Below are 14,923 nucleotides of genomic sequence, written 5' to 3'. Positions count from 1 at the left end.
TGTCTAGGGAGAAGTGGCAGTCTTCCAGCAAACACTACGATGTCGGGGTCCGAAAACAGGACTCGGGTAGTTTTTTCCAGACTCCCGGCCATCTTGTGGCGAAGTAGGAGGACTACAATGGGTTTGGATAAAACGGAGCAAGAAAATTTAGGAACACCGCGTTATTTATTCCTCTTTTCAAGTCCCAGACACTGAGTTTGGTGGGCTCTGTGGGTATATTTTTAATTTAAAAAAACTGAAGGTGGTTTATGTACTTTGACTCGACAAATAACCAACCCCCCAAAAAAAAACTTGTACACTATCCTCTGCTGACAGTAGCGACCAGTCTATGAAAGTCGTACACAGTTGACTGACAGAGCTGCAGTCCATGAAAACAAGGCAAATACTTCATGAAAACATTCTTTTCAATTTAATCTTCATTAATCTACATTACACACCGAAACACGATACAGTGTTTATCAATTAAAGTTAAAATGAATAATATTCATATCTTACATAACGTGATTGCTTCTTTTTACGTTCTGTGGCATTGTGTTTACAGTTTATGACAAGGCGCGAGTTATTTATTTTTTTAATCTTGGCGTTGATTTTTAACGTTCACAGTGTTTGCCGACTCGCAACAACGTCTCGGATATTTTTCATCCGAGCCATCAAAATGGGAGTTTGGACCCGTGAGCTGAACAGAAAGTCGTCGTCTTCATTACTTTCCCCGCAGTGTCGCCTCCATAATTCGAAACCTCTTAATTACATAAAACCAGTGTGGGAAAACTACACATCTCCCGGTAGTAAAACGACACGGATTGCAGCAGCTACTGAGATAATTACAGGTCAATTCAGAAGTCCACGGTTCCGCAAGCCGTCAGTGTTTGTCCTTGTTTTTGAGCTGTCGGGAAGCGTCCCTCACGCCTTCCTTGACCTCTCTGACGAACACCTGCCCCAGTCTCCCGACTCTCCTTCCCAGATCGCCCACGTCCCTCGGCATCCTCCCGGCCGTCTCCTCTCGAACCTGGCGGACAGTGTCCGACTTGAGCAGCCTGGACGCCGCGTCCCTGCCGCTGATCTGCGCCTTGGTGATGGCGTAGGCCGTGATCTGCGCCGCCCGGCGGATAGGGCGAGACTCGGAGAGCTTCTCGATCACTTGCGCGTTGTTCAAGAGGGTGAACAGCAGGCGCCTCAAGACCATCTTCAAGCCAGGGATCCGGGGACCTGCAGAGGACGAGAGCCAACGAAAAAGACGGTTAATAAATTTGTTGCTCGGCGTTATACTCCCAAATAAATTGAAAAGCGCTTAACTTGTTTCAACGCTCCTACCAGAAAGCTCTGCCGGCTGACCCGCTCTGATTTCCGGTCTTGCACCGCAACCGTTCCGCTGTTGAAGCTTCTAATAAGGCATCGGATTCTACTGAGTAACGCTTTATGTGATTAACCAAAACAACTGAAAATAAAATAAACTTGAAGAAGGGACGTCCTTTTTTATTATTCAATGATTGCATTTATTAGTGCGATCGAAATCTAAACACTTAAAAGCAGCATTTAAAGAGCTGCTGGTAACCCTCGTGAAAGCCTACAGTAACTCAGTGCTCTCACAATCTTACATTTTTCTTTTCTCTTATTGTTGTTATATTAATTTAAAAATTAATAAACTAAAATTTACTGTTTATTAATTTAAAAATTAATAAACAGTAAAACAATATAAGAAAATTGAGAGCTGTGTGGTCACCGATACGGGCCGCCCTTGTTTCCGCACGGTCGCTCTTACTGTACGGACCGGAAGCTTTATTTGATTGGCTCTCCCGCACCGGAAGGCGGCGTTCTGAGAGTCTTGCTTGCTGTTTGTGTGGGTGCCCTGTTGGTTTGCTTCTGTGTGGATTTTGTTACAGTTATTTTACGATGTCTATTCAATTAAACGCACTCCTCAGCGACTCTTACGTCGATATAAGCCAGTACAGAGACCAACATTTCAAGGTAAGGTGAAAAAACCTTAGTATTACTCTTAACGTTGTGTGTTCTTGTTAGGAAAACAGGATTTAACACGCCGAAGCAGGAACGCAGATACACGGTGCAAGAAGTAAACAGATTCTGGTAATTAGGTGTATTAAAAGTTAGTTTTATTTGCACCTCAGTCGTGTTCAGAGTTGTGTTTCGGACGCTACGCGGCCGTGGTATCGAGCAGAGATGAAAGTACCGTTCGTTAGGTCACGGGGAGGTACATTTAAGAACGGTTGGAGTAGCGAGATGGAGGGAACGACAAACGGCGTGAAGTGGAACTTTGTCTCCAGGGTAATCGCCACGAACAGGAGCGGCTCCTGCGGGCGAGCAACACCCTCTACGTGGGAAACCTGTCCTTTTACACGACGGAGGAGCAGGTGTACGAGCTGTTCTCGAAGAGCGGCGACGTGAAGAGAATCATCATGGGTCTGGACAAAGTGAAGAAGACCGCTTGTGGCTTCTGCTTCGTGGAGTATCCTTTGCACAGAAAAGTAGCGATTGCTTCCCTATCTTTCGGCTTTATGGATATGGGTAATTCTGGAGTTGTAACTCCTTTCAATGCAGCTATCCAGTGCATATATATTTATTGTACAGAATTGATATACTAGGTGGAATATTTATTTAAATGTTGTGATTGTATATTTACAGAGTATTGACGCGTCTTAAACTTTTTACATTTTTAATGTTTTATAAAATCTGACGTACAGCACAGAGACTTCTTACTTAATATCCTAGGAGTTAAATGGCACGGTGGAGTTTTCTGTAGTGTTACTGTTATCTGCACCCTTTGCGGCTTCACAGCATGCCGTTGTAATTCACTGTGGATAAAGGCGTCTGCCAGGCGAAGAAATGTAATGTTTTCAGTGTCACAGAGAAGGGAGGATCGAGAGGGGGGGCAGTAGGTCCACCTTGCTGTGCCTGGGCTGCCATAGTAATGAAATCCGAGGCCTGTCTCCCTCCCTCTTCCCGAGATCGGCAATTTGTCACATTTTGTACGTTTTCGTTCGCTGCAACGCCTTGACCCCCCAATGCCAGGTACTACACCCGTGGGGACGCGGAGAACGCCATGCGGTACATCAACGGCACGAGGCTGGACGACCGCATCATCAGAACGGACTGGGACGCGGGCTTCAAAGAGGGCAGGCAGTACGGCCGTGGGAAGTCAGGTGGCCAGGTGCGCTTGCTCGCTCGCCCAACATTGTCATATTTGTCATTAGAAACAACAAGAACAACAAAAAAAAAACAATTAGAAAAGTTAGAAATTAGCAAATCTGTTATTCTGTGTTTCTTAAAGTTTTTACAATGTTTTTTTTTTATGTTAATGTGTGTTCGAGCTGTTTGGCTTCAAGTCTGTTCAGTGCGTTGAAACTGCTGGATCTCCGTGAAGAAGCACATTTCTTTTCTCCGACAGATAAATACAGACAGGATTGTCATGATCCAGCCGGGGGGGGTGGGTGGTGGGCTATGGGAAAGCAGTTCAAAAATTCTAATAAGGTAATTTTTTTCTTTTTCTTTCAGGTCAGAGATGAATACAGGCAAGATTATGACCCTGCTCGAGGTGGATATGGAAAATTGGCTCAGCTCCAAAGAACACCAGACGCCCCGCACAAATTCTAGTTTTCTGTAGAGAATTTACAATTGGGTGGTATCTGAGTACATTTAGGTAATGAAAGATAAAGTTGATCTTTTATCACCTTTTTATTAAATGTTTTACCAAATTAAGATAACTTGACTGAAGTACATCATGCTTTTCGTACATTTTGAAAATCACAAATAAGCAGGAGAAGCTGGTAAAGGCATCTGCCATTTTGGCCAGTTTTGCCTTAAGGCTTAGTTTTCCAATCCAGTTTCATTTGTAACTATGAGCGTTTCTGTTGGATCTGTATACTATGTATAACATTTATGGAAACATTAAATATTTTCAATTTTGTGTTTAAAATCTTATTTTTAGCATTGGTATTCAGTAACAATGTGTGCACCATTTTCTCTGCTGTTTGAAATGCAAAAATTAGATGAAAGTAGCATGTTTAGAAGTATTTTATATTTTTCTCTTGAAGCAGATGGTTTATGTAAAAAATACTTGCTTTCCGTTGGTGTAAGAAAGGCATCACACATTTCTTGGAAAATGAAAACTTTTTTAATGGAAAACTTTGGAATTTATGATATTAGTTCATTCAGATTCTAATTTTACCCTACACACATTTCTTGAGCGCTAAACAATCAAGAATCTGATAAATGTAAGTTAAAAGTCCTGGATGTACTTTCTCATTTTTAAAATTGCTGTAGTTTTTTCCCTCAGCTTAAGTGCTTTTGCAAAAGTATTAAAAGTGCTGCTCATGTATGTCATGGTCTTCCAAGTAAAACCTGATATTAATTTCAGAACATTAACATGTCATTATACCCTGAAATTTAAGGACCTGAAGACCATTATTTTGCTTGTGGTTTTGCTTTTGATTGTCATTTGTTTTTCTGCATTTTTTTTCCATTTTTTCTCCACGTCTCTGAATGTTCTCTGAGGTTTCCTCCACCCTCCAACGACATGCTGACTAGTTGAATTGCAGATTTCTGGATTGTCTTGTGTGCCAGATCTGGAAGAGACCGGTGGGCTCAGTGATGGACACTTTGTCTCTCTTGGGGGTTTCAGTCCTGTAGTTTGGTCTTCAAGTCCGGTGTTCCTCCAGCTTGATACTGCCCCCCCCAGCTATTCAGCGTTTAAATATTTCCAATTGTGCAGATATTATTAATGATATTAATATTGATATTCATTAATATTTTTCTTCTTACATCTTTAGTTTATTTTTCCCTTTTTGTATAAGGCACTTTGAGGAGCTACTTTTAAAGGCCCGATATACATTTATGACATTGTCCTGTCCAGGATGTAGTCCCACCTTGACCCTTTTGCACCAGGGACAGTTTCTAGGTGGATGGGTGGAAAGTTATGCCTTGATACCAAGTTCATCTACAGTGCCTCCTATGTCTAATCCAGTTTGTTTTTAGCATTCTTTAGTGAGTGCAATACAAAAGTATCCTCTTATACTAATAACCTGAGTTGCTAATGTTTCTTCATACTGTACATCATGTCCTTCCAGGGCTGGCAGCAGCTTACGAAGTGGTCATTGAACAGGTTTGACTCAACACGTTTTTGAAAGGTCTTTCGGTTTGAATACAATGTACTGGTGCAAAAAAGAACACACAAAAACTCAGGTCTAAAACTGGATTTAATTGACTATTTAAAACAAATGCCAAACAAAAAAAAATCACAGAAAATGTGAACAGAAATACAAAGTGGTAGTTTTCAATATGAAACATGACAGTTCTAAACGAAAGCATTATAAAGCTGGTATGACCTTCCTGAGCAGCAGCACTGTCGTATGGACCTCTCCAGCCTCCCACCAGACTGCTGTGGGATGTTGCACATTGTCCTCTGCAGCTGTAGCCAGCTGGCTCCTTGTCACAGCACTGGCAAACCGCTCCCACAGGGACACTGACGAGAGCCTGAAATCGGTATATAAATCTGGCCTCGGCAAGACAGTTTCCTTGGAGTCCTGCCAGTGTAGTCCTTGCACTGTGTGGGCTTGCATTGTCATGCTGGAAGACCAACACTTTCAGACTGGCTTCCCTGGTAAAGAAAAACTGAGGGCTGAAAAAAAACCGTCAGCGGATGGCTGAGCCATGAGGTCATCAGTCTGCACAAGAGGTACACTTGTGTTAATCCCACCTCATCACACTTGCAGGGCCCCCTGCTGGAGACCACAGACGCGGCAACAATGAACGTGTGATCGCCGCCAAATTCTAGGGATGCCTATGGAAAGCCTTTTGCTGCCACAGTAAAATAATGGTTCCCTTGACCAGACAGATGCAACATGCCAGATGTTGGGCCAGGATCTCACCTAGTCCTCACAGAGATGGTCTCCCATTTTCATCTGATTGTTGAAGCAGAACCTCATTCTCCACATGACATTTTGCAGAAAGTCTGCCTTCAATCATGATAATAGGAACCAAGCAATCATTTCCAAGCTGCTCAAGTTGACATGGTCATCTAATTTACCGTGCCCATGATAAAGGAGTGATTTCAATTGGTTTAATAGATTCTTATTAATTTTGGCCTTTTTGTTTTTCATGAACAACAATGATTTCAGTTGAGCATTTGTGTTAGCCCCAAGCAACAATGCCAATCAATCACTTAACGGATCTGCTCACTATTTAAAGTGTAAATGTTTGGGCTCAATAAGAATTTGACGAACAATGTACACTGCTGCACTTTTATTGTGTATCACTATTTTGTCACTGCTGCTCTGGAACTATAAACATACATTTCATCCCATGAGTTATACACAAAAACTGTGCCAGACCCACAATTAAACTGTTGCTAAACACTGAACAGATGTTTACATTTAAAAGAAGTTAATACTCTGCTAGGCTACAAAAAATATTTCAAGCAGAAATGTGAAGGATGCAAGGAACACTGTGTAAACTGGACATCACTACTAAGTTAATCTATAAGAAGCAACTGCAATCAGACCTAAAAAAGTCATTTTTATTGTGACACCTCAAGTACTCTTTACAACAAGTTATAATTTTCTTTCTTACAAGCTGTACAAATCGCACAATGAAAACTGTAAACAGTGCTTCGGAATCTAACTCGCACACAGAACACCTGGTTAAAAACGCACCAGAGCTACGACTGAAACGTCTCCTGTATTTGTTGCAAAACACTCCTGTACTGAATAGTTTTGTTCAGAACTAATCATAAGGCAGTAGTAACATAAACCTAGGTACTCCTTTAAGGTTCAGTAGAATTATCACGTTGCAAGGAGTACTGCTTTAAAGAAGTATTTAAAGAAGTAATTCGACTGCAATACTGAGCTCTTCTTCAGTCTGACAAGTAAAACCATTAAATAGTATTCTATGTTTTTGAATCCAGGTCAATCTTGTTTTCTTTATCCACTGTTATATGGTCAGACAAGACTAAGATTCTCACTCAGTATATCAATCAGTATTTTTTTCTTGGTTCAAATGCAAAAATAAATAGATTCTAGTTAAAAACAATCCACATTTTCCTAATGAATTACATTCTATAAGATGTTTAGTCATATATCGTTTTAACATGAATATGTTCTCTTTCTATATATGTAGAAAGATAAAGCTATTTTACTGTTTTCATACAAACAACACATTTGATCATTTCTGAATATGTTTAACTGGGTTAAAAAAACTGAGGTGAGAATAACCAACCTAAAACTGAGATTTCAGTGTTCCCATTTCTACTTTTAAATGACCACATGCGAAAGGTGTAAAAAAAAAAAGCTGGGCTGGGAGACAGTAAAAGCCATGCACTTACTCATTATACAGAAGTCACTGCACAGAAAAATCTTCACTGATCCACTCTCAGGTTTTATTTAAAGGAAAACACTGCCCAGAGAGAACATCGTTTGGCATGTGTTTTAGCTAACAGCCAACAATGAAACATTCTTCCCCAACAATCAAGCAATGTGGTCCACACAGAGTAGTTTTGTGGTCTCTCAGAGTCAGACAATGTACATGCAGTATCAATAATTTACCTCATCGAGTTTGCAAGACCTGAACGTTAATCGCTGTTAATTCTTCTGCAAGGAAACTACACTACCTGTTAAACTTGCATAATACCTATAAAAAAAACTTTCAAGTTTTTTAGGACTTGATATAGCTTACGTACTCTAAAGGAGTAAAGAACTGATAAAATAACAGAAATTTGGTTATAGTTCTTAAAATGACCAAAGCAGCAGAGCCTTGAGAACAGTTTCAGCCGTTGGTTTAAAAGTGCACAAAATTCCAAATGTTCACATGGCATCAGCACACGAAAGGGGCCCACAGCTGACACAGGAAAATGCTTGTAAAAGACTGTAAACAAACTTTCAGCAATTTAATGCGAGGTAACATAAAATTTCACTGTACCAGAGAGTTCCAGATCACAATGCTGTGCTGTTTAACTGGAGATACACAAACTGCACTTGGTTCCTAACAGTTATTCCCACGCCGGAAGCAAGTCCAAGTCACAGGAGTCCCATTTAAGCCCTTCAGTGTGCAACCTGTGTTTTCTGCAGTGTTGACACAGCAAGCACATCATTGCCAGTGTTCAGTAGAATGAAGCCACTTCTGCATCAGTTCAGCGCATCTTTGAACATGAGCGCCACAGAACTGTTATTAAATGACTTCACGTTTAACAAAGCAGTCTGCACAACACGCAGCTTGATCTCCCCATGTCACGAATCGCCCGCCGAAAAAAACGGTCACGTTCAGGTGGTCCTTTTCAAAAGAGCAGGAACAGTGAAAAGAAAGGTTTGGGGCTCTGCCCTCCACAATTCCAAATCAGTCTATTAGCCTGCATTCACAAAGCTCCTTGTAAATCCTTTTGCGTACTTTGGGCATGTCCTCTTGGGAAAAGTGGAAAGGTTTTCCTAACGCCAGGCACTTGCAATACTAATGAAAAGAAAGAAAGAGAACGCAACTCAGATCTAGCAGCAGACTTCAAAAAGTGAAAAAAACACAAACCGCAGCTTTTATTTTACCTGTAGAACGAAGACGCCACAGTCATTGTCATTCTTCTGCTGCGGGATGCACTGTGAACAAAGCCAGGAAGACATCAGTGCCCAACACTCTATAACCACATCACAGTTGTGTTAGTTGTCACTGTCAATTCTAAGGCACCTGTCAGGTGTATCTGCAAACAGATTTCTAGGAAAAATGCCATTCCAATAAAAAACACTCTTAAATTGGTAAAGGTCTACACTCAATGATCTAAATGCACATGAAATGTTTTTCATTAGGCCAATTTTAACTCTCTAGTACCACAGACGTGCAGAGTCAATTTCTGCTTGGTGTGGTGTCCCCTCAAACATTCTCTAACATCTCAGAAAGCACAGACAGTCTAGGCCTAGTTTAGGGCTTAATTTCAAGCTGAACTACAGGCGTTTCCTACATGTTTTAAGGAAAACAGGGGGGATAGCATTCAATTTACTTTACCTTGTTGACAATCATTTTCCAGCCTTTCTGAAAGATTGCCTTCTTCTTTTCTCTTGCTTCCGTTAAGATGTATTTCAAGACGTTCTAGCAAGAGACAGAACAGAATTGCTCATATCAATGAACCGAACGCATCCCAGGAATCCCACACTTCCGACGCTCATCCTGTCGACACCTGATTACTTGGCAGCACAAGCAAGGCTGTACAAAAACTAACACTGCCCCCTCTCTGCACATCTGTGCATGAGAAGTGTTACAGACGAAAGGAGGCCTTTCAACCGCCTGCTCATTCAGGAGTTACTAGATAAGTGATCCATGGATCCCATCAAGACTTTTCCTGAAAGGAATAAGGATATCAGCTCCTACAACATGGCTGAGAAGCCTGTTCTACCCTTCCACAAAGGTTAGGAAGTGCCCCCTGTTCTCGTTTCAAATTCACACCCACATGGTTTTTTCCTCTAGCTCATGTTCCACCCTTCATTTATGCGACGCGCCAGCTGGATGGTGAGAATTACCTCCACAGGGTACTTGAAATGAATGCCTTGGGAATCATAAAACTGTATGTTTTGGTTTGCTATGTCGACGGTGATCAAAGACCAGTGGATCTCCAAGTGTATGGGGATTAAGAGGAGGGATTTGGAGAACAGATCCACCTGGAAAAACAAATCAACACACAAGTTACAACGGCAACGACCTCACCGAGTCCGAAAATCTGCACCATGGGGGCTCGTCGTCAATATTCTCCGTGCTCGTCTTTTTTCCGCTGATATTCTCACGGCAGGGCTTTGATGGTGCGGCTCCCTGCCTGGTTCAGTCTTTAAATCCAAAGTGAGCAGGGTGAAAAATTACCTACCATGACCTTACCTTTTTGGTCCACCTCTTTACTCCTTCATATCCTTTGGTTGAGAGCTGTCTGTGAAAGAAGCTGTTGAAGAAGTGGACCTGCAAAAACACAAAACCACAAGTGTTCAAGACAAAACTCGCATCATAGCTTCAGGCCTTGGCAGGATAAAATTCTTTTATATTTTTAGTGAGCTAAAACAACTTAAATGTAATGAACAAATACGCCATTAAGATAGGACACAACTGTCCTAGTTAATGACTCCTTGGACGTAAATACAAAAACATAAACAACAGAAAGGGAAACAAATATTCTGCCAATGAGTCAATGAGAGATTTTAATGAAGGTACAGTCCTTTATGAAGTGTGCACTTCACTCTAGTGCACTCACCTTATGGTTTACAGCATCCATGATCAGTTCTCCATACATGTTAATGACCTGGAGGAATTGAGCAAGAAAGAAATCGTGTTTCAAACAAACACAAAATGAGATACGAGGCAGTATCTCAAAAATATGTTCTCAAACGGTACTGCTGTGCTCTTACAATTATTTCAGTCTTAATGTGTTAATGCAACGTTGACGTTTTACGGAGATACATGCAACAGAAATGCATTCTGCATACAAGTCCTGACCATTCAAAACCGTCTCTTTCACCATTCATTCTCAACTTCCATTTTCCATTCTGGCAAATACATTTTTTTGCAAATATTCTGATTTTATACTCGTCTGTGAAATGAACAGGTAAATATCACCAGCTATGGTTCCATCAAAGCTACTTTTTGGCACCTGTCATATTAAACATATCAAAACAGCAGAAGGACACTTATTCATTACTTAACTTACGTACCATCACATTGCTACTACCGCTCGAAAGCAAAACAATATAAACTCCACCTGATCGTTCAGCCAGTTATGGCCTTCCAGTGTAGAGAGATCCTCCAGGGTTAAGGTGTGCTTGTTGTAGGTCACTTTGAAGAAGTGCATAGGAGCACTGGCGAGGCCAGCCTGATACTTTCTTACTTCTGAGTATACGAAAGCCTTCCTGAAAAGGACGTCAACAAAGAAAAGAATCGCATTTGTTTCACGTGAGTTTTAATCTTTTGTAGTCCATCCAAGATACGCGATCCCTCAGTTCCCCCCCTTCTCAGGCTGGGACGGTGCTCTGGACCCTCTTTGGGAAACCGGGGACGTCTGGGCTCTGCACTGCCCCTGGTTACCAGGACAATCCTGAACTCCTCTCCGAAATCACGCCATCAGGGAGGGAGCAATGAAAACACAAGAACAATGGCATCAATCTGCCGAAGGTCCGGGAAAACACATTTACCCCCAATGGAAACTGGAAAGTCAGGGAAAATAAAATGGTATTTTCTAGAACAAAATGCATGTTCCTTGTTCCAGTTCCAACAGGTCTTACTTTCTATGAATGGAGAAAAAACACGATCATTAATGAAGCCAGCCTTGTTCAGATGCTAATGCACTGATAAGGAACTGCTGTAAGGCAGCAATTCTATGTGGGGGAACAGGGCAGGGCTCACTCGTGTTACGGTGACTTGCCTTTCTGTGAGGTCCTTATTTACCACTTTAGACAGGTGCTCCAGCACATCACTTTTGCTCAGAGGAATAAAGCTTCCATATTTTCCAAAGAACTCCTCCAGGAAATCTGTGAAGAGAGACGAGGGGGTGGGGAGAAAGCACGTTAGGAAACTGCCGAACAGCAACGGGGGGGGGAGGCATGAAGTTGAGTTCTACTGAAGGCTGTACCGTGGACGAGCTCTCGGAGCTCCTCGTCACTCACTGCCGTGCTCCTGAGCGGCTTGTCGCTCGAGCCCTCCTCTCCCTTGGGAGAGCCGTGTCCCTCCCGGCCGTCTCCGGCCGGGCCGCGGAGGCTCTTGCAGTAGCGGTGATCCCGCAGCTGCCTGTTGAAGGGGTCGGCGCACAGGTGGGGCGCCTCCACCTCCATGTCCTCAGGCTTGCCGGTGTCCTGCCCGGCCGTACCGTTGACCAGCGGGGGGGCGGAGTCGGCGCCTCCCCCGCCTCTGGATTTCCTCGGGTGCTTTTTCGTTTTTTTCCCCGAGGGCGGGCTGCGCGCGCCGAGCTTCTCCGCGGCGCCCCCGTCCGACGGAGGTTTGCTTTTGCGCTTCGTTCTTCCGGAGTCGCACGCCTTGCACGTAGACTTCGGGCCGCCGCTGGGCCCATTTTCAGTCATGTCTCGGGGCTCTGCCTCCTCGGAGACGAGGGATTCTTCCGCCATCACCTCTCCCGAGAGCCCTGCCCCATCTGCCCTCGCCGGATTCCACAGTTTCTTTCTCAGCCTGGGCCAGACGGTGTCATTTACTGCCGTGATCAAGTCTTTGGAGCCTGCTTTCAAGCTGGACAAATGGCTGAGCACCACCGCCCTCAATCTCTTCACTCTCAGGGTGGAAATCCTCGAGAAGTGCTTCACCTTCCTGCCCTTTCTGCGACTGCCATGTCGAGACCTCTTGACTCTGCAAAGAAAATGGATGTCGAAAAGAGACGGCCTCTTATACCGCATCAACAGCACAGCAGTTCTCCTTTTATGTCCGACACCTGACTTGGACCTGACCAGTGTGCTGCCCCACCCTGCCGGCCCCTTCAGCTTCCCTGCGCTGCTCCGATTCACCCGCCTTCTGCCGGAACGCCGCTTCCTTCTGTGCAGGGAGGTACCGCGGTTTGGCGCGGCGTCTCCGTCGGCCGATTCCGCCGATGTGTCCTCTACAGGAACAGCTGCTTCCTTTTGGGAACGCCCTCTCGCACAAGAAAGCTCGCCGGGTGATCTCGGACGCTGAGAGCGCCTCTCCCCTCCCGTGCCTGGCCTTCCCAGAGGCCCGAGCGAAGACGCGTCCCTCGAGGACCTGGCGTGGCGCGTTACCGAATTTGCTGGAGAGCGTTCCTCGAGCTCCTTTTGGACCGCTCTACTTCTTGGCTTTCTGACTCTGCTCGTGGGTTTGTCCTCCAGCGGCTGGTACACAGCTCCGTGCCATTGCTTTCTGTACAGGAAGGGCTTCTCTCTGCGTCTCTCGATGCTGCAGAAGAGGAGGCGGCGGAAGGGGCTGGATTCTCGGATGCCCCACAGAGGGTCTGACGTCAGCCGGGTCCTGCTGAGGTACGCAGCTCTTCTCGTCTTCACATCTGCTGGTCTCTGACGTCTGGTCACATTCCGACGCTGCATTATGACCCAGAGAGGAAACTGCTCAAGACAGCAAGAGAAAAAAACCCAATAACGATCACCATTTTCAATTTGAGCGTGGAAAGGCATTTCCCTCAGAGCAGAAGAAAAAAAAGGTTACAAACCATCCAGCCTGCCTGGTTGTGACATTTTATTTAAGGTCTGGCTTGTGCATGCACATTCAGTACCGCATTAAAACTCTTACAACACAACTTCAGTTTCGCTCTTTGAAAACAAAGAGTAAATTACTGCCTGGCAAATTCATATCCAGGCATCAAATCGTCACTTAGCATCAATGATGATGTGATCGTCATTTACATTTTTTTTAAACTTATCAGAAAGACTTAGTGCTCATGAACTGTGCACAATTCGGTCTAAAACGACACACTCGTGGTGACGTCAGTTGACTAAGAAGAGCCACTGGAATGAAAGGTCTGATGAGGAAACGAGTTGAGAGCTGGAAGGAGACAGTGAACACACACAGCAGCCTAGAGCTAGAGTGACTTTTACTAGCTTGGAAGTTCATCAGCCACGGCTGTAAACCGCGAAGGTACGCTTCAGAAAAAAACAAACATTTTTATACAAATGTGAAAAGAGCATCTCATACGAAAACGAAACGAGACCAGTACCTGCCACCTCCCTTATGCATCTGATGGTTTTAACTCTATTCTCTTCATTGCTGAATAAATTCAAAATTACACACGTAATTTTAACCTCTTGATATTAATTAAGACCTATTAATAGTAATTGCTAGGGATAGTTTCAAGCAGTTAAGAGTAAGTTTTACTCCTAATTAGCAACAGTGCCGGACTGAAACCACGTCTTTATCTGGTGTCAGGCGGGGCTTTTGAGCTCGTAACTTCAGCTGCGGAAACTGCACGTACGCTTTAAGGGGAAGAATTTAAATCAAACGCCCAAATACATTTATGTTTTTTTATTTTCCCAGTAGTGATATACGGGAAAGAGTAAAACTTACTTTTAACTCAAAGAATTTTAGTTTATTCCCCAATAAATAATTAAGGTGTTCACTTCTTTCCTTGACATCCCACAAACATAAAACAAGAATGCACACTACCCTGAAAAAATAAAAACACTGTTTTTTTCTTTTACAAAATCAGGTGAAACTGAAGACGGTTAACTCCAACCGCTTCACGCGCAGTTTGTGCCTGATTTTGCAAAAACCCTTCAAACTGCCAACCTTTCGTCTTTTTCTTGGCGAAACAGTGAAGGGCTTCTCTCTTTTTTAAGGGGGGGAAGGGGCAAGCTTTTTCGGAACAAGAAACTCGCAATGACGATGTAAGCGACGAATCCCCCGCTGTTAAAAAATAAAAAAACTTAGCGGAGTGTGCAGGTCTGCTCCGACAGAAAACAACGCACTAACGTCCCAGTTTCCAGCTGTTTCTCCCGGGAGCCGTTTACAGCGTGCCGATAAAGTAATTTCGCATACAGAATAATAAAAATGTCTACTTTACCCAAATCCTGCCATTATTCAGTAGTAGAGTGCTGCAACACAATGTGGAACAATGATCTATCCAAACAAACCGACTGCGCAAAGTCAATGCACTCCCCCTCCTCCTGCACCGCGGCCCGTCGCTCCTCTATCACGTCATTAAGCGACAAGCGCCTGGAGCTCGCTAGACACCACGCAATATTAAAACAGACTATCGCCCTCTACTGTCCGGGAGGCGTAAGTTCACTGAACGGGAGTGAGCTCTGCAGAGGGGAGACTCCCACCTTCTTTTACATATGGATTGAGATGCAAAATCAATTATGGGAATACAGTTATTATTAATAACAGGTAAAGGTTTCCGGTCTGAAAGGAAAAGAAAAGAGACACAAAGTTTCGGCTCCACGGTAGTCAGCTGCTGACGCAGTTACCTATTCTTCATGATCGCTAACATCGTGCT

The 14,923-nt window shown here is 43.6% G+C and overlaps 3 protein-coding genes across 5 annotated transcripts; 1 reads left to right on the top strand and 2 right to left on the bottom strand.

The window, feature by feature from the left end:
- Nucleotides 1-386: 386 nt before the first annotated feature.
- Nucleotides 387-1,423, bottom strand: ncbp2as2 (NCBP2 antisense 2 (head to head)). 2 transcript variants are annotated; one of them, XM_088914923.1, is made up of 2 exons: nucleotides 1,312-1,423; nucleotides 387-1,206 (listed from the first exon to the last, which is right to left on the bottom strand). In XM_088914923.1, exon 2 carries the CDS (start codon nucleotides 1,181-1,183, stop codon nucleotides 860-862), a length of 324 nt encoding a protein of 107 aa, XP_088771049.1. In that variant the 5' UTR covers nucleotides 1,184-1,206; nucleotides 1,312-1,423; the 3' UTR covers nucleotides 387-859. The 2 variants fall into 2 exon arrangements, with proteins under 2 accessions (XP_088771049.1, XP_088771051.1); XM_088914925.1 differs by having other exon boundaries at nucleotides 1,294-1,316.
- A 398-nt stretch (nucleotides 1,424-1,821) lies between these two features.
- Nucleotides 1,822-3,918, top strand: ncbp2 (nuclear cap binding protein subunit 2). The gene is made up of 4 exons (XM_088915095.1): nucleotides 1,822-1,965; nucleotides 2,280-2,461; nucleotides 3,025-3,163; nucleotides 3,508-3,918. Exons 1-4 carry the CDS (start codon nucleotides 1,891-1,893, stop codon nucleotides 3,604-3,606), a joined length of 495 nt encoding a protein of 164 aa, XP_088771221.1. The 5' UTR covers nucleotides 1,822-1,890; the 3' UTR covers nucleotides 3,607-3,918.
- Nucleotides 3,919-5,191: 1,273 nt separating this feature from the next.
- On the bottom strand, nucleotides 5,192-14,609 carry senp5 (SUMO specific peptidase 5). Of its 2 annotated transcripts, XM_088914499.1 has the most exons (10): nucleotides 14,489-14,609; nucleotides 11,591-13,037; nucleotides 11,380-11,489; nucleotides 10,724-10,867; nucleotides 10,220-10,267; nucleotides 9,853-9,930; nucleotides 9,504-9,641; nucleotides 8,992-9,075; nucleotides 8,538-8,588; nucleotides 5,192-8,448 (listed from the first exon to the last, which is right to left on the bottom strand). In XM_088914499.1, exons 2-10 carry the CDS (start codon nucleotides 13,017-13,019, stop codon nucleotides 8,338-8,340), a joined length of 2,193 nt encoding a protein of 730 aa, XP_088770625.1. In that variant the 5' UTR covers nucleotides 13,020-13,037; nucleotides 14,489-14,609; the 3' UTR covers nucleotides 5,192-8,337. The 2 variants fall into 2 exon arrangements, 1 of the variants encoding a protein (XP_088770625.1); XR_016090990.1 differs by lacking the exons at nucleotides 5,192-8,448; nucleotides 8,538-8,588 and having other exon boundaries at nucleotides 9,842-9,930.
- Nucleotides 14,610-14,923: the final 314 nt, after the last annotated feature.

This window comes from Atractosteus spatula, chromosome 4 (genome assembly GCF_055471065.1).
Source record: "Atractosteus spatula isolate fAtrSpa1 chromosome 4, fAtrSpa1.hap1, whole genome shotgun sequence".
In the NCBI taxonomy this organism is placed as follows: domain Eukaryota; kingdom Metazoa; phylum Chordata; class Actinopteri; order Semionotiformes; family Lepisosteidae; genus Atractosteus; species Atractosteus spatula.
Note: the sequence above shows the minus strand (reverse complement) of the source record. Positions and strands in the feature narration are given on the sequence as shown.